The 14,509-nt window shown below is 41.9% G+C and overlaps 1 protein-coding gene across 1 annotated transcript in view; it reads right to left on the reverse strand.

Moving 5' to 3' along the window:
* The window catches only part of LOC113128350 (multiple PDZ domain protein-like), a 42,350-nt gene that overhangs the window by 14,326 nt on the left and 13,515 nt on the right, over nucleotides 1–14,509 (reverse strand). The window contains exons 20-21 of the mRNA XM_026303616.1: nucleotides 13,428–13,626; nucleotides 5,985–6,293 (exon numbers count right to left, since the gene is read on the reverse strand). Of these exons, the coding sequence (XP_026159401.1) occupies nucleotides 5,985–6,293; nucleotides 13,428–13,626 (508 nt within the window). The remainder of the gene's footprint in view (nucleotides 1–5,984; nucleotides 6,294–13,427; nucleotides 13,627–14,509) is intronic.

Raw genomic sequence — 14,509 nt, forward strand, 5'->3', positions numbered from 1 at the left:
TATAAGATGATCTTTTTATGGACTCAGCTACGGCACATGAAGAGAGATAAGTGAACTCCCTTGGGTTTTTCTTTGGAATTTTTGAAGAGGATTAATTTGTTTGGAATAATATCTCTCCCAAGCAGAACCCGGAACCAATGGAGTTTGTTTATTTGAGGATTTATTATCTGCTTTTGGAGTTTGAAGAATAGTTGGAACTTCCTGTGTCGCCTCGTCGAAGGACCTATAAGACGAGGAATCAACAACACGAAAAGGAATTCAAGAATTCTCCGTTTGCCTCACCTACCTGCATATCCAGAGTACGCCTTCCCAGGGACAGTTATCCACAGTTGTCAGTTGAAAATTTATTTCCCTGCCAAAGAATTTAAACTACATTCTCGAATCCAGTTGGCTTACCCTCCGGACCTTCCACCAGATCCATCCTCATTGTCAAACATTGTTAAAGATCTCCTTACTTCTCTTGTTGTCAGTTTTTTGAGCTCTTGGTAGATTCTTGTCGAAAACTAACAGTATAATCTGGCCACAACAATGAGCTCAACTGACAAGGATGAATGGAGGGTTCAGGTGGAAGGTGCGTTGGCTTCCTACGAAGCTCAACTTCTCGCCTGTGTCGCTAACTTAGATAAGCTTACACAACAGATAAGCAAGATTACGCTAGGAGCAGAATTAATGAAGCCCCAGGACATGGTCCCTGTTCCGGCACCTTCTCAAACCTTGCATGGCACGAAAGACACGCCAATCTGTTTACCTGAGAGATATTCTGGAGAACCATCTAGTTGTGCCTTCCTGATTCAATGTAATCTTAAATACCAACCCTCTGCATTTCCCAATGATTCATCTAAAGTAGTGTTTATTCTGTCCCTACTATCGGATCCCGTCCGAGAGTGGGGAGTGGCCGAGATGAATAGGGACTCTAGTATATGTAACTCTCTGGAAGACTTCTCCAAGGAATTAATTAATACATTCGACCCCGCTAAACCCAGGAAGGAAGCAACCATTCAGCTGGCTAGGTTAACTCAAGGGGATCGACCAGTATCAGAATACGCAGTAGAATTCAGAACCTTAGCAACCACCTGTGACTGGAATAAGACTGCTTGGAGAGATATGTTTTATGCGGGACTTTCAGAAAAGATTAAAGATGAACTGGCAGCTCGGGAATGGCCAGAACAATTTAACAAACTTGTGGAGATGGCGGTCAGTATAGACTGTTGCTTGAGAGATCAAAAGCAAGAGAAAGGTTTTTATTCACACCTGTATGCTTCCCGTTTTTCCTCTGATTGCTCCCCAACCTACAAGAACGTACACAGGGAATTCCGAAGCCCAATTCTGGTGGACAAACATCAGGAGGTGCAACTTGGGGGCCGGCTCCAGAGCCCATGCAGATTGGTAGAACTGGTCTAACGCTGGAAGAATGCAACCGACGGTTTAAGAAGAATCTTTGCCTATACTGTGGAAAACTGGAGCACAGAGTCTCCTCATGCCCAGCACTAGTAAAAGGAAGGGCTCAACGGCTAGGAGGCCGGCTGTTGAGCCCAGCCCATTCTGGATCAGCTGATCCCCGGCCACTGAAATCACGTTACACTTGGGAAACCAACTCCAGACCCTCGCCGCATTTATTGACTCAAGAGCGGAGTTCATGGTTGGTTTATGTAAGAGACTTGGTATCTCATTGACTGATTTAGCGGCGCCTGTACAGATTAAATAAAAAGTGGTGATTTGTTTTTGACTTGAATTATTTCATTTCAAAGAAAACATTTCAAGCTTTCTAGCCATATAATTCTTATTTTTATGAGCCAAATATTCGCTGAGATTCTGGTTGTTTTATTTACGCGTCTGTGAAGAGAAATGGCAGAGACAGAAAAGGCCGAGAGCGCACCCTGTCAGCTTTCTTTATTTAAAAAAAGCACAACGTTTTGTTGTTATTATGATGGTATACCAGACGGAGTAATTTAAGTTTGTTTCGGCCTTATCAAGAAAAGATGCGTCAAAACGCGCCCTCTGGGGTCGACGCACGCGCCGGCGCGTTTTGACTGAAAAAAGCACAAATGTCAGGACATGTCAAAATTTGTCCAGGTCCCCAAAACCCCCTCAGACCCCAGAGGGTTAAACAAATTTGTTTTTGTATACTTGGACGACATACTAATATTTTCTTGTTCTAAGGAAGAACACATCCAACTTGTAAGAGCAGTTCTCCAGAGACTCCTTCAGAATAAACTTTATTTGAAAGCAGAAAAGTGTGAATTCCATGCAGCTAAGGTGTCATTCCTAGGGTTTGGTTTGGCAGAGGGACAGATGAGCATGGATCCCGGAAAAGTGGAGGCGGGACTGGCTGGAACCTCAAAACCGCAAGGAACTGCAACGATTCCTGGGCTTTGCCAATTTCTACTGTAAGTTCATTAAAGACTACAGCATTATTGCTAGTCCCTTACATAAACTCACCTCTGTTAAGGTTCCATTTAGTTGGTCACCCAAAGCTCAGAAAGTCTTCTCAAGTCTAAAGACACGATTTTCAGAGGCACCCATACTCACACTACCGGACCCAAAACTCCAGTTCCTGGTAGAAATAGACGCCTCAGATACAGGTGTGGGAGCAGTGTTATCACAGAGGAACCCAAAGGATAACAAAGTACACCCGTCTGCTTTCTTTTCCCACAAATTGTCATCAGCTGAAAGAAATTACAGCATAGGGAATTACTGGCAGTCAAGATGGCATTAGAAGAATGGCGAAGGTTGGAAGATCCTTTCACAGTCATGGCAGATCACAAGAATCTTGAATACCTGAAAACAGCAAAAAGACTTAATCCCCGACGGGTCCGCTGGGCCATGTTCGTTAACCGATTCAATTTTCATCTGTCTTACCAACCTGGAACATCGTCTTCGATGGGGTCCACAATTCATAGCCAAGTTTTGGTCAGAATTTTGTAAGTTACTCTGCATCTCTGTTAGTCACTTCTCTGGATTCCAAATTCAAACGAATGGTCAGACAGAGAGATTGAATCAGCAATTAGAAACTGGCCTTCGATTACTATGATCCAAAGCACCGACTTCATGGGCTAAGAATTTGACATGGGTGGAATATGCACACAATTCACTTCCATCTTCGGCCACAGGATTGTCTCCTTTTCAAGTAGTTTACGGTTATTAGCCCCCATTGTTTGAAACACAGGAACAGACCTCTTTGGTGCGGTCAGCCCAAGCGTCATTTTGGCATACCATTTGACCTGGAAAAGGGCAAGAGCAACACTGCTACGGACGGTGTCCGCTTACCAACGATGGGCCAACAAGAAGAAATCTATACCTGCCACATATCGCGCTGGTCAACATGTCTGGCTCTCCACTTCCGATGTCCCACTCCGTAAAATGAATAGGAAACTCTCACCCAGATTCATCGGTTCTTTTTCCATCTCGAAGGTAATTAATCCAGTAGCCGTCAGATTGACGCTGCCCAGATCACTTCGGATTGATCCCACATTCCATGTTTCTAAGGTAAAGCCCATAGTGCCCACTACCGAATCTCATCACGGCTTTCCATCAAGAACATCCCGACCAATCGAGGTGACCGTCGGGAGACGGTCTTTGTGAGGAGGGGTACTGTCGGGATTCCGGGATTATGGACTTCCTCCGGAGGCTTTTATTTGTTGGACACTATCTCCTGTCGACTCTTGGGTTCTTCAGTAGATTGACGTAATTGCTTGATTTGTTGCACCTGTCCACTGCATCATTTAAGAAGGACCACAACAGTTGCTTTTGAAGTTTGAAGAATAGTAGGAGCTTCCTGTATCACTGCGACCTATAAGACAAGAGGAATCAACAACACAAAAAGGAATTTAAGAATTCTCCATATGCCTCACCTACCTGCATATCCGGAGTACACCTTCCCAGGGACAGTCATCCACAGTTGTGTCGTGTCTGGCAACTTGACTTCCGTTTCCTGCCTTTATTGTGAAGGGCCCACGCACATTGCGACATCTCTCGCTTCCACTCGGCTGATGAGGTAACAAGACTCACCTGTTTGTTCTCCTCTCTTCACAGCTCTTATACTGCTCCATAGCCATTGACAAGTTGCTGGATCGTCTGAGTTTCCAGGTCAGGGAGCTGCAGCTAATCGACCTTTATTCAAGTCCGCTACACTGAACCAAGTAAGTCTTTTTTCCAGACTCACGTTAAGCTGGAAAGGATCGCTCCGTCCGTTTTGCCCAAGTGGAGTCCAGCTGTTACTTCAGAGTTTAATCTAAAGAAGAATGTGAAGTGACTCATAGACTGTGAAACTGACATTGCTCCTGCTGCTGAGTCGCAAAGAGCTCAGCTATTTTCTGCTTTTGTGTATTGACTTACCGGATTGTTCAGTTACTAGTGTTCTCAGTTGAAGGAGTGTTTTTTGTTGCTGTTGTAACTGCTGGATTCTCTGAGTTTTCGTTGTCCTGCTAGTATTCCTGGATTCCTGGATAAAACCGAACTACCAGATGTTGCTCTGCGGGAAATGATCCGGACCTCGACTCCCATCGTTCTAGGCCCACCAGGTGGTACCTGGCTCAGACTTGGATCGTAACCACAGCGTCCATAGCGAACTCTGGTTCTCAGCAATATCCTGGTCTCCTTCAGAACCCTCATTTAGTTCCTTGTTACATCCGACAATAAACTTAACAAAAGGACTGAGCTTTGTGTTGGAATTTTTTTTCTGGTCCTCTCTTTTCTCAATACCTGACAAGTTGTCATTTGAAAATTACTTCCCCTGCCAAAGAACTTAAACTACATTCTCGGATCCAGTTGGCTTACCCTCCAGACCTTCTACCAAATCCATCCTCATTGCCAGTAAACACTGTTAAAGATCTCCTTACCTCTCTTGTCAGTTTTTTGAGCTCTTGGTAGATTCTTGTTGAACACTAACAAAAAAGTAGGTATGGTAGTGTCATTTAGTGTGTGTGTGTGTGTTAACACATATATACAGTATCTCTGTACACATCCACACATACACACACACACACACACACACATATATATATATATATATGTGTGTGTGTGTGTGTATGTGTGTGTGTGTGTGTGTGTGTGTGTGTGTGTGTGGAAGAAAGAGGTAGAGGAGAGAATTTTTCATGAATATGTTTAACGGTGGAGGGCTGTAATAAGCCCATGGAGGTGAACGATAGTGGTGCTATCTGCGCAGCAGGAGCCTATAGCCAGTTAAGTTACAGGAGAGGGCAGAACAAATGGTTCCACCAGGCAGGAAGAGCATAGCCAGGAGAGGGGGACTGGTAGGGTGGAGAGGGAAAATTAAGTAAAGACAAAAAGACCAAAGCAAGATGACTGAGGGACACAGAGATGAGTGACAGATGCAGACACACAATGTGAAGTCTAGCAGAGACAGAGAAAAAGACAATGTAGTGAAAGATAAGAGTGAACAAATGGTTGCAGAGAGAAATAGGAGCAAGAGAGGAGAAAGGCAGAAGCACAAAAATGGAGTGAAAGCAGGGACAGACAGAAGCGAAACAATTCATTTTTGCTGACAGTCAGCACTGAGATCCATAAGTGAACAGCTAAATATAACTCAGAGATTCAATATTCAGAGAAGCATTTGCCTTTACCACAGAGAAGAATGAAGAAGATTTAATACGGACTGGAAAAGAATCACAGTGAGTGAGCTGCATACAGAAACACGTTTCCCCATGGATACGGTTAATTAAAGTGACAGATAATAACTTCAATCATTATTATGACTTAAGCTTCTGGGTAACAGAAATGTGTGATGCGGTAGAGAAATAAAATACTGACTGCAATAAGAATCAAAAGTCTAAGGCTAATGCATTAATTGTGAATGTATAGCTATTACATAGTCTGAATTCTCTGCAGCAAACATATCAACATGTAATAAAGCTGGAGTCGTGAAGTCTAATAAGTCCTGTGACAGATTTATCTTGCACTTTGGGGTCTGACTAGGAACTAGGTGACCATAAATAATAGGCTGAGAACTCTGGGTCTTACATTACCTTGAGTCTGGGGCTGGGGTGATGGTTGGGACAATGGTTGGGCCTTTGAATGAAACTTTGAATGATGCAGAGGTTCTGACAGCAGCTGGATCTGGAGCTGCAGCTTTAAATTTTACTGAGGCAGAGAGTTTGAGGGTGGATGAAGCTGGAGTTGGAACTGGAGCTCTGAGCAGCGCCGATGCAGGTTCGGGAGAAGGTGGCACTGGGGTGGGCGAGGAAGATGTGCTGTCTGTTTCAATGGATGCCAGAGGGGGCAAAGACAGACGAGTGCGATGCTCATCAACCTTATGGGCTGGGACGTAGGTTACACTGAGAGCAGGTGAATGTGAGAAAGTGAGTGTGAAGGTTGAAAACATTTAAAATATTGACATTACTTAAGTTTCCCCATTTCTAGGTTTACACAGTTGTGTATCTATTGCATTTTTAGCAACAAACAATGAGTGGCAGGAAGACAAGGAATAAGACAAATGTTACAAATATGAGGTCAGTATCTCTCCCAGTGGAGGACAGAATAGCTGTATGGTTTGAAGAAATATTATTGCATATTTTTACTAATCAAGAGATCGATCAAAAGATTGATGTTACTCTCATACCTCTATAGAAATTATCAAGCTATAGCCACCAGATGGTTAGCATACCTTAGCTCAACTAGGCTAACACTTGGAATAAGTGAACTCAATTAGTCTGGCTCTACAGAAAGTCCAGCAAAACAAACTCATAAATTAACACATGGTATCTGGTTGTTTATTCCAAACAAAAAGCAAAGTTTAAAAATGTCAAATTGTGGTTTTATGCGATGGGACTGTTTTTGGCAGCCTCGCTGTCACTGTGAGAGCAGTATCAATCTTCTCATCTAACTCAGGGTAAAAAAGCAAATAACTGTATTTCCCACAATGTTGACGTTGTACTTTAAGTGATTTGGTGACACTGATAGCAACCTTGATTTACAATGTACTCCCGTAAACAGTAATAAATACAGAAAGATGGAATGCTGAAGTGGTGTTTAATAGCACTAACAAATCAAACAATCATTAGTGATTACTCAGCAACTAACAAGCTGCCTAACAAGCTTCCTTGACCATTAGTTCAGACTGGAAAAAAATCAATAAACAAACACTAACACTCACTGCTGTCTTACATGACACATGATTTTTAAGTGCTCTGAAATCACTCCATCAACATTAAGATGGAGTAAAAAATTAAGACCACTCCTCTTATTGAACAGAAAACAGAACAGTCAGATGTGGATTATTAAATATTAAATCTCTGTTAGTAAATGATTTGATAACTGATCACCAAACTGACTTACTCTGTCTTACTGAAACCTGGATACAGCAGGATGAATATGTCAGTCTAAATTAATTAACCCCCCTCAGTCATATAAATTGTCATGTTCCTCAAAACACTTCACAAATAACAAGGTGGAGGAGTAGCTGCAATCTTCCACTAAAACCTGTCATTAAACTTTTATCCTCAGAACAGTTATAACTCATTTGCGAGCCTCACTCTTAGTCTCTCACATCCAAACTGGAAAACACAAAAATCAGTTCTACTTTTTATTGTGTACCGTTCACCTGTCCCTGACTCAGAGTTTTCAACTGAATTTCCAGACTTCCTATCTGATTTAGTGCTTAGTTTAGATAAAGTCATTATAGTGGGAGATTTTAACATTCATGTAGATATTGAAAATAATAGACTCAGCACTGCATTTAATTCAATATTAGATTCAATTGGTTTCACTCAAAATGTTAATAAACCCACCCACTGTTTCAGTCATACCCTTGATCTTGTGCTGACCTATGGCATAGAAATCGAACATTTAATAGTTTTTCCCCATAATCCTATTTTGTCAGATCATTCTTGAATAACTTTTGAATTTAAGATGATGGGTCATGCAGCATTAAGAAGAAAATTCCACTACAGCAGATGTTTATATGACAATGCTGTTAATAAATTTAAGAAAATGATTCCTGCAAAGGAGTGGCTGGGGAGAGTGTAGCCAGAAAGCATAGGATGGGCTGAGCAGACGACCAAGTGGTGGAAGTTGAAAAAAGGAAGAATGTTGTGTGGCTTTCAGGGAGGAGCTGAAAAAGGCTCTGGGAAGCCAGGAGGTTCTTCCAGATGACTGGACAGCTACTGCTAAAGTGATCAGGGAGACAGGTAAGAGGGTACTTGGTGTGTCATCTGGAAAGAGCAAAGCAGATAAGGAGACGGTAGTGGAATGAATAAGTTCTGGAGTGTGTTAAGAGGAAAAGGTTAGCTAAGAAGAAGTGGAACACTGAGAGGACAGAAGAAAACAGACAGGAGTACAGGGAGATGCAGCGTAAGGTGAAGGTAGAGGTGGCAAAGGCCAAACCAAGGGCATAAGGATTTGTATGATAGGTTGGACACTAAGGAGGGAGAGGTGGATTTGTACAGGTTTTACGAGGCAGAGAGACAGAGATGGGAAGGATGTGCAGCAGGTTAGGGCAATTAAGGACAGGGATGGAAATATGTTGACAGGTGCCACAAGTGTGATGGAAAGATGGAAGGAATACTTTGAAGAGTTGATGAGTAAAAGAGGTAACTGTTGTGGAGCAGGAAGTAGCAAAGATCAGTAACGATGAAGTGAGGAAGGCATTGAAGAGGATAAAGAGTGGAAAGGCAGTATGTGAAGGTATGGAAGTGTTTAGGAGAGGTGGCAGTAGAGTTTTTGACTGGGCTACTTCACAAGATCTTGGAGAGTGAGAGGATGCCTGAGGAATGGAGAAGTGTACTGGTGCCGATTGTTAAAAACAAGGGGGACATGCAGAGTTGTGGAAACTACAGAGGAATAAAGTGGATGAGTCACACAATGAAGTTATGGGAAAGAGTAGTGGAGGTCAGATGTGAGCATTTGTGAGCAGCAGTATGGTTTCATACTAAGAAAGAGTGACACAGATGCAATATTTGCTTTGAGAATGCTGATGGACAAGTACAGAGAAGGCCCAGAAGGAGTTTCATTGTCTTTGTAGATTTGGAAAAAGCGTATGACAGGGTGCCGAGAGAGGAGCTGTGGTATTGTATGATGAAGTCTGGAGTGGCAGAGAAGGATGTTCAAGTGGTGCAGGACATGTATAAGAGCTGTAAGACAGTGGTGAGGTGTGCTGTAGGGGTGACAGAGTAGTTCAAGGTGGAGTTGGGACACTGCGTGAAACGCATGATACTGTGGCCCCTTTGAAAAAGAAGTCAGTGAATCAGAGGAGATTAGCTCCATGGTACAATTTACATATTTGTACCTTAAAGCAGGCATCACGAAGGCTGAAAATGAAGTGGTGTTCCACAAATTTAGAGGAATTTTATCTATCCTGGAAACATAGTCTATTAACATATAAAAAAGCTCTCTGTAAAGCCAGAACTGCATATTATTCATCACTAATACAGGAAAATAAGAACAACCCCAGGTTTGTTTTCAGCACTGTAGCCAGGCTGACAAAAAGTCACAGTGTTCCCTTAGCTCTCAGCGGTGATGACTTTATGAGTTTCTTTACAAATAAATTCAGCAGATGCTTCCTATACCTGCAATAAATGAATCTTCTACTACAGTAGCTCTTGAATCATCTGTAAGACCTGTTTTGTTTAGACTGCTTCACTCCCATAGATCTCTCTGAATTTACATCAGTAATTGCTTCATCTAAATCATCATTGTGTCTCTTAGACCCCATCCCGAATAGACTGCGTAAGGACACCATGCCATTAATTAACTCATCTTTATTAGACTTATTAAATTTATCCCTAGTATCAGGCTACATTGGAATCTTGGCTAATTATAGATCAATATCCAACCTACCATTTATTTCTAAAATCCTTGAAAAAGCTGTTGCTAAGCAGCTATCAGACCACTTACACAGGAATGAACTATTTGAAGATTTTCTATCACGATGAACCTTCCACACTCACAAAAGTTATGGAGTTCCACAAGGTTCTGTGGTAGGACCGATTCTGTTCACCCTGTACATGCAAGCAATGTCATTAGGAAGCACTCTATTAATTACCACTGTTATGCAGATGACACTCAGTTGTATCTATCTATGAAACCTGTTAACACAAACCACTTAACTAGACTCAAGCGTGTCTAACTGACCTGGATGACCAGTAACTTTGTACTGTACTTTGTACAGTACTTTTAAATTCAGAGAAAACAGAAGTTATTGTATTTGGGCCTAAAAACCTCAGAAATAACTTTTCTAAAATTATAGCTACTTTAGATGGCATAGCCCTGGCCTCCAGCACTACTGTGAAAAACCTTATTATTGTTATTTTTGACCAGGACATATCCTTTAACTCACACATAAAACAAATCTCTAGAACTGCATTCTTTCACCTGAGCAACATTGCCAAAATTAGAAACATCCTGTCTCAAAATGACATAGGAAAACTAGTTTATGCATTTGTTACCTCAAGGCTAGACTACTGTAACTCATTACTATCTGGATGTCTCAGTATCTCCATAAATACCCTCCAGTTAATCCAGACTGCTGCCAGAGAGAGTCCTGACAGCATCTAGCAAGAGAGATCATATTTCTCCTATATTAGTTTCTCTTCATTGGCTCCCTGTAAAATACAGAATAGAATTTAAAATCCTTCTTCTCACGTACAAATCCTTTCATGATCAAGCTCCTTCATACCTTAAAGACCTCATAGTACCATATTATCCCAATAGACCACTTCGCTCTCAGAGTGCAGGTCTATTTGTGGTTCCCAGACTTTCCAAAAGCAGAATGGGAGGCAGAGCCTTTAGCTATCAAGCTCCTTTCCTGTGGAACCAGCTCCCAGCCTGGGTTCAGGAGGCACACTGTGTATTTTTAAGGCTAGACTTAAAACTTTCCTTTTTGACAAAGCGTATAGTTAGGGCTGGCTTCAGGCAACCCTGAACCATCCCTTAGTTATGCTACTATAGGCCTAGACTGCCCGAGGACCATCGGTGCACTGAGCTCCCCTACCCTAGCCCCTCCCTCCCTTCCCTTCCCCTCTCCTCCTCTCCTCCCCCCTCCCATATATATTCCACCACTGAATGTCACTAACTTTGTGCTCTCTCCCTCTCTCTCTGTTCTCTCTCTCTGTACCTTCTGCAGGTGTCCCTGGTTCTGGAGCTGTATATCACTGATGTGCAGTTACTGGCCCCACCAACCTGCAGTGTCTATTTGTTGTTTATTGTTGCTGTTCTTTTCTCTCTCCTCTATCCACTCACCCCAAGCGATCGAGTCAGATGGCCTCCCAAATTGAGCCCGGTTCTGCTGGAGGTTTTTTCTTCCATTAAAGGGAGTTTTTCCTCTCCACTGTCGCCAAGTGCTTGCTCATAAGGGATTTGTTGGGTTTTTTTTTGTTTTTTTGTAAAGTGCCTTGAGATTATTTGTATTGTGATTTGGCACTACAAATAAATTGAATTGAATTGTTTGTACTGCTGTTGGATGATAAAAAGCGAAATTTAAAATATATCTATATTTTAATGTCACAAAATGATTCAAGACATTTCTAAGAATTTGAGAAACACATTTATAATAAAATGTTTTTGCATAAGCCCTGGTCTGAGCTAAAAGATCTAATTTACCTAAGGTGTCAAGAACATCATTTAAAGCCCACTCCTACCCATTTCCATTCATGTGTGACGCCAGCCGTAGACGTTCTGGTTCCACTTATGGCTGCAGATTGAATATGGAGGTCTTCTATGCTAAGCTGTTGAGACTGAGCCATGTGGATGGCCTGTCTTGTCCCAGCAGAGACAGTTTGATAGTGACAAGCCCCCAGCCTCCTATGTCTCTCTCTTACACTGAGGCTGCCAAAGCAACTTATCTGCCTCCACTCTGTTAGTTTGTCTGCAGTTCTGTCAGGAGGAGGCAGTGAGCGTCCTTTGTGTATGTGTGAATGTGAATGAGAAAGACAGAATGTGTGTGTTCACCAGTGTGTGTATTGTGTGTGAATCTATGAGAGGCTCTTTAAAACGGTCTTTTATTCAGAAGCAAGCTGTTCAAGGTGAGATGAGTGATGAATTATTCAGAGATATTTCTCATAGCAGGAAAAAGGTGTTTTTGGAGGTTAGACCATTGAAAGGCTGTGTATGTGTGCACATATGTCTGTGTGAGTGTCTATAAAAGCAAAAAGACGGGCAGAGAGAGCGAAAGACACAAAGCGGCTGAGTGAGAGTGAGTGGGTGTTGTGCAGGGCAGCAGGGTGTTGAAGGTGAGGGACATCTCCAATCATCCAAACCAGCATTGTCCATGTGGAGCCATAACTGCTGATGTTAGAACAAGTAATAATTTACCCAATTTCCCCTCAGGTAATCTTTAAAATTTCATCATCTAATCTAATTTAACATGACTGCAGTGCCTTAGTCAACAATGACTGCAGCGTCAAAAACATGGTGGTAATAAAGATCTAAAGTGAGACAAGACCATTTACAGGTGGTGATGCAGGATTACTATTGCAACAACACATCATCAGTAGGGTAAAACTAACCTGTCTCACGACGGGCTAAACCCAGCTCACGTTCCCTATTAGTTCCCAAGTTTGTCACCGCTATCGGTGTGTATTTATGATGTACATATACTTACTTATTCGAGTCACACACACTGTCAAGATCTGCATAGGTATATCTAGAAAGTGTGAGCAGTAGCTGATTGTTCACTGCTTTCCCGAAGGACCTTTTCCACATTTTCTCTAAACTCATAAAACTGGCTTTTTCCTTTTCTGCACAAAGATGTTTTTGAACTATGACACAAAGGGAAAGGTCATATGAAAGTAATATAAATGACTGACTGCAATCTGGTTTAAAATGATGATTTGCATATTTCAAATGTGGTATTTATCTTATTAAAAATGTATCAATAAAATTCAAAAGCCTGCGATGGCTTATTGATAGTTTTCTAGAAGTGAATTAAAAACTGGCTACTCCAAAGAGGAAACTACAAGGCACAAAAATATCTGATACTAAATGTGAAAAAAGAAGATATTTAGAGTGGAGCTGATTACAATCCCTAGAGACACTATGCTTGTGTGTGTAACATGTAATATTAGAAGATACTATAGTAAAAAAAAGGTTCATATAACAGAAGTCAGTTTGGTCAGTTGTCTGTATGTTTTACTTACACAGCATTTAACTGAAAAAAATGCTACCTGTACACAATACTGTCACTACTGCCAATAGTGTGGATTTAGTGTGTTAAATGGCCTAGTATAGTTTGGTGACCTTATGCAAATTCAACTTCCACCAGCATAAGTGTGAAAACACCCATTTTGGATCCTTTACCCACGTTTTTTTCACAGAATTACTGAGAACAGATAATCAAGTTATGCAGAATGAGAAACCTTTATAATGCCCTTAAGATATAATATAGTTGTGTGATGTAACAATAAGCATCGAGTTCCCTTTTGAGTGCAGAGTTATCTACATATTATAATGCTGTTGGGCAGCGACCGGCTCCTCACCTCATCTCTGGCCCTATGACACAGTGTCGGCGGAGCATGGCTCTGGCCTTGGTGTTGCTGAGATTGCAGGTAGGCTCTCCGTTGATGGCCAAGATGGCATCCCCTACCCCCAACCTGCCGTCCTGGCTAACAGAGCCCCCCTGGACCACACCGCGCACCATCATGCCTGAGCCGTCCTTGATAGCGCTCACCGACATCCCTGCCAACATGCACACATGTATGCAAACATGCACACATGTATGCAAACATGTACACATGAGCAAAGGTGAGTGGAGTGTTGGCCAGGGCTGCTTTGAATGCATGCCAAGCAGACAGTCGCCTATACAGACACCTGACAGTGGCATAATCAGTTTAATCAAGACAGACACTAGGCAGATTAGCACACAGACAGGGCTACACATACTTGACATTCACACTGCAGCATCCTTCACAGTCACACTCACTTAAGGTGCACAAACACAATCACACATGCTCACACCCAAAGAGGGCACCGGGCAAAGGTGACTAGAAGGGTTTCACATGCCAGTCACACAAACACCGGACTCTGGCATTATCAAATTGGATGGTAGGCAGATTACACACTCCCTTGATGCAAACAGGCAGAAGCAGGTAAATCAGGCATCACACGTACATACGCACATGCGAACACACCTCATGCATGCATATGGTGTAGCAAAATGAGAAAGTAGTCTGCTCTATAATACCTTATGGACTACACTTACGCACATCCACAACACTATGGTCGTACATAATTTGAAGTTGGTCAAAGAAATGACTTTGTACTTATTTTTGAACAAATAAATAGTTTATTGTTTTTGATATTACATTCAAATTACAATACAATCATAGTGCCTGGAATACAGTCAACTTGAGACACAGCTACTGACGCAGACATGACAAAGAGAAGACACACAATTCAAAGACCTGAAAGAAAATATGAGGATTTGCTGAATGTCTCAAAATCCAAAATATGGTCAGATATTAAACATTATGGTAAATTCCAACATGAAAATTTCTACATGGAAGTCTAATTGTTTGGGTTTAACAAATCGTCTTTAGGGTACCATAAACTTTATACCACA

The sequence above is a fragment of the Mastacembelus armatus genome, chromosome 1 (assembly GCF_900324485.2).
Source record: "Mastacembelus armatus chromosome 1, fMasArm1.2, whole genome shotgun sequence".
In the NCBI taxonomy this organism is placed as follows: domain Eukaryota; kingdom Metazoa; phylum Chordata; class Actinopteri; order Synbranchiformes; family Mastacembelidae; genus Mastacembelus; species Mastacembelus armatus.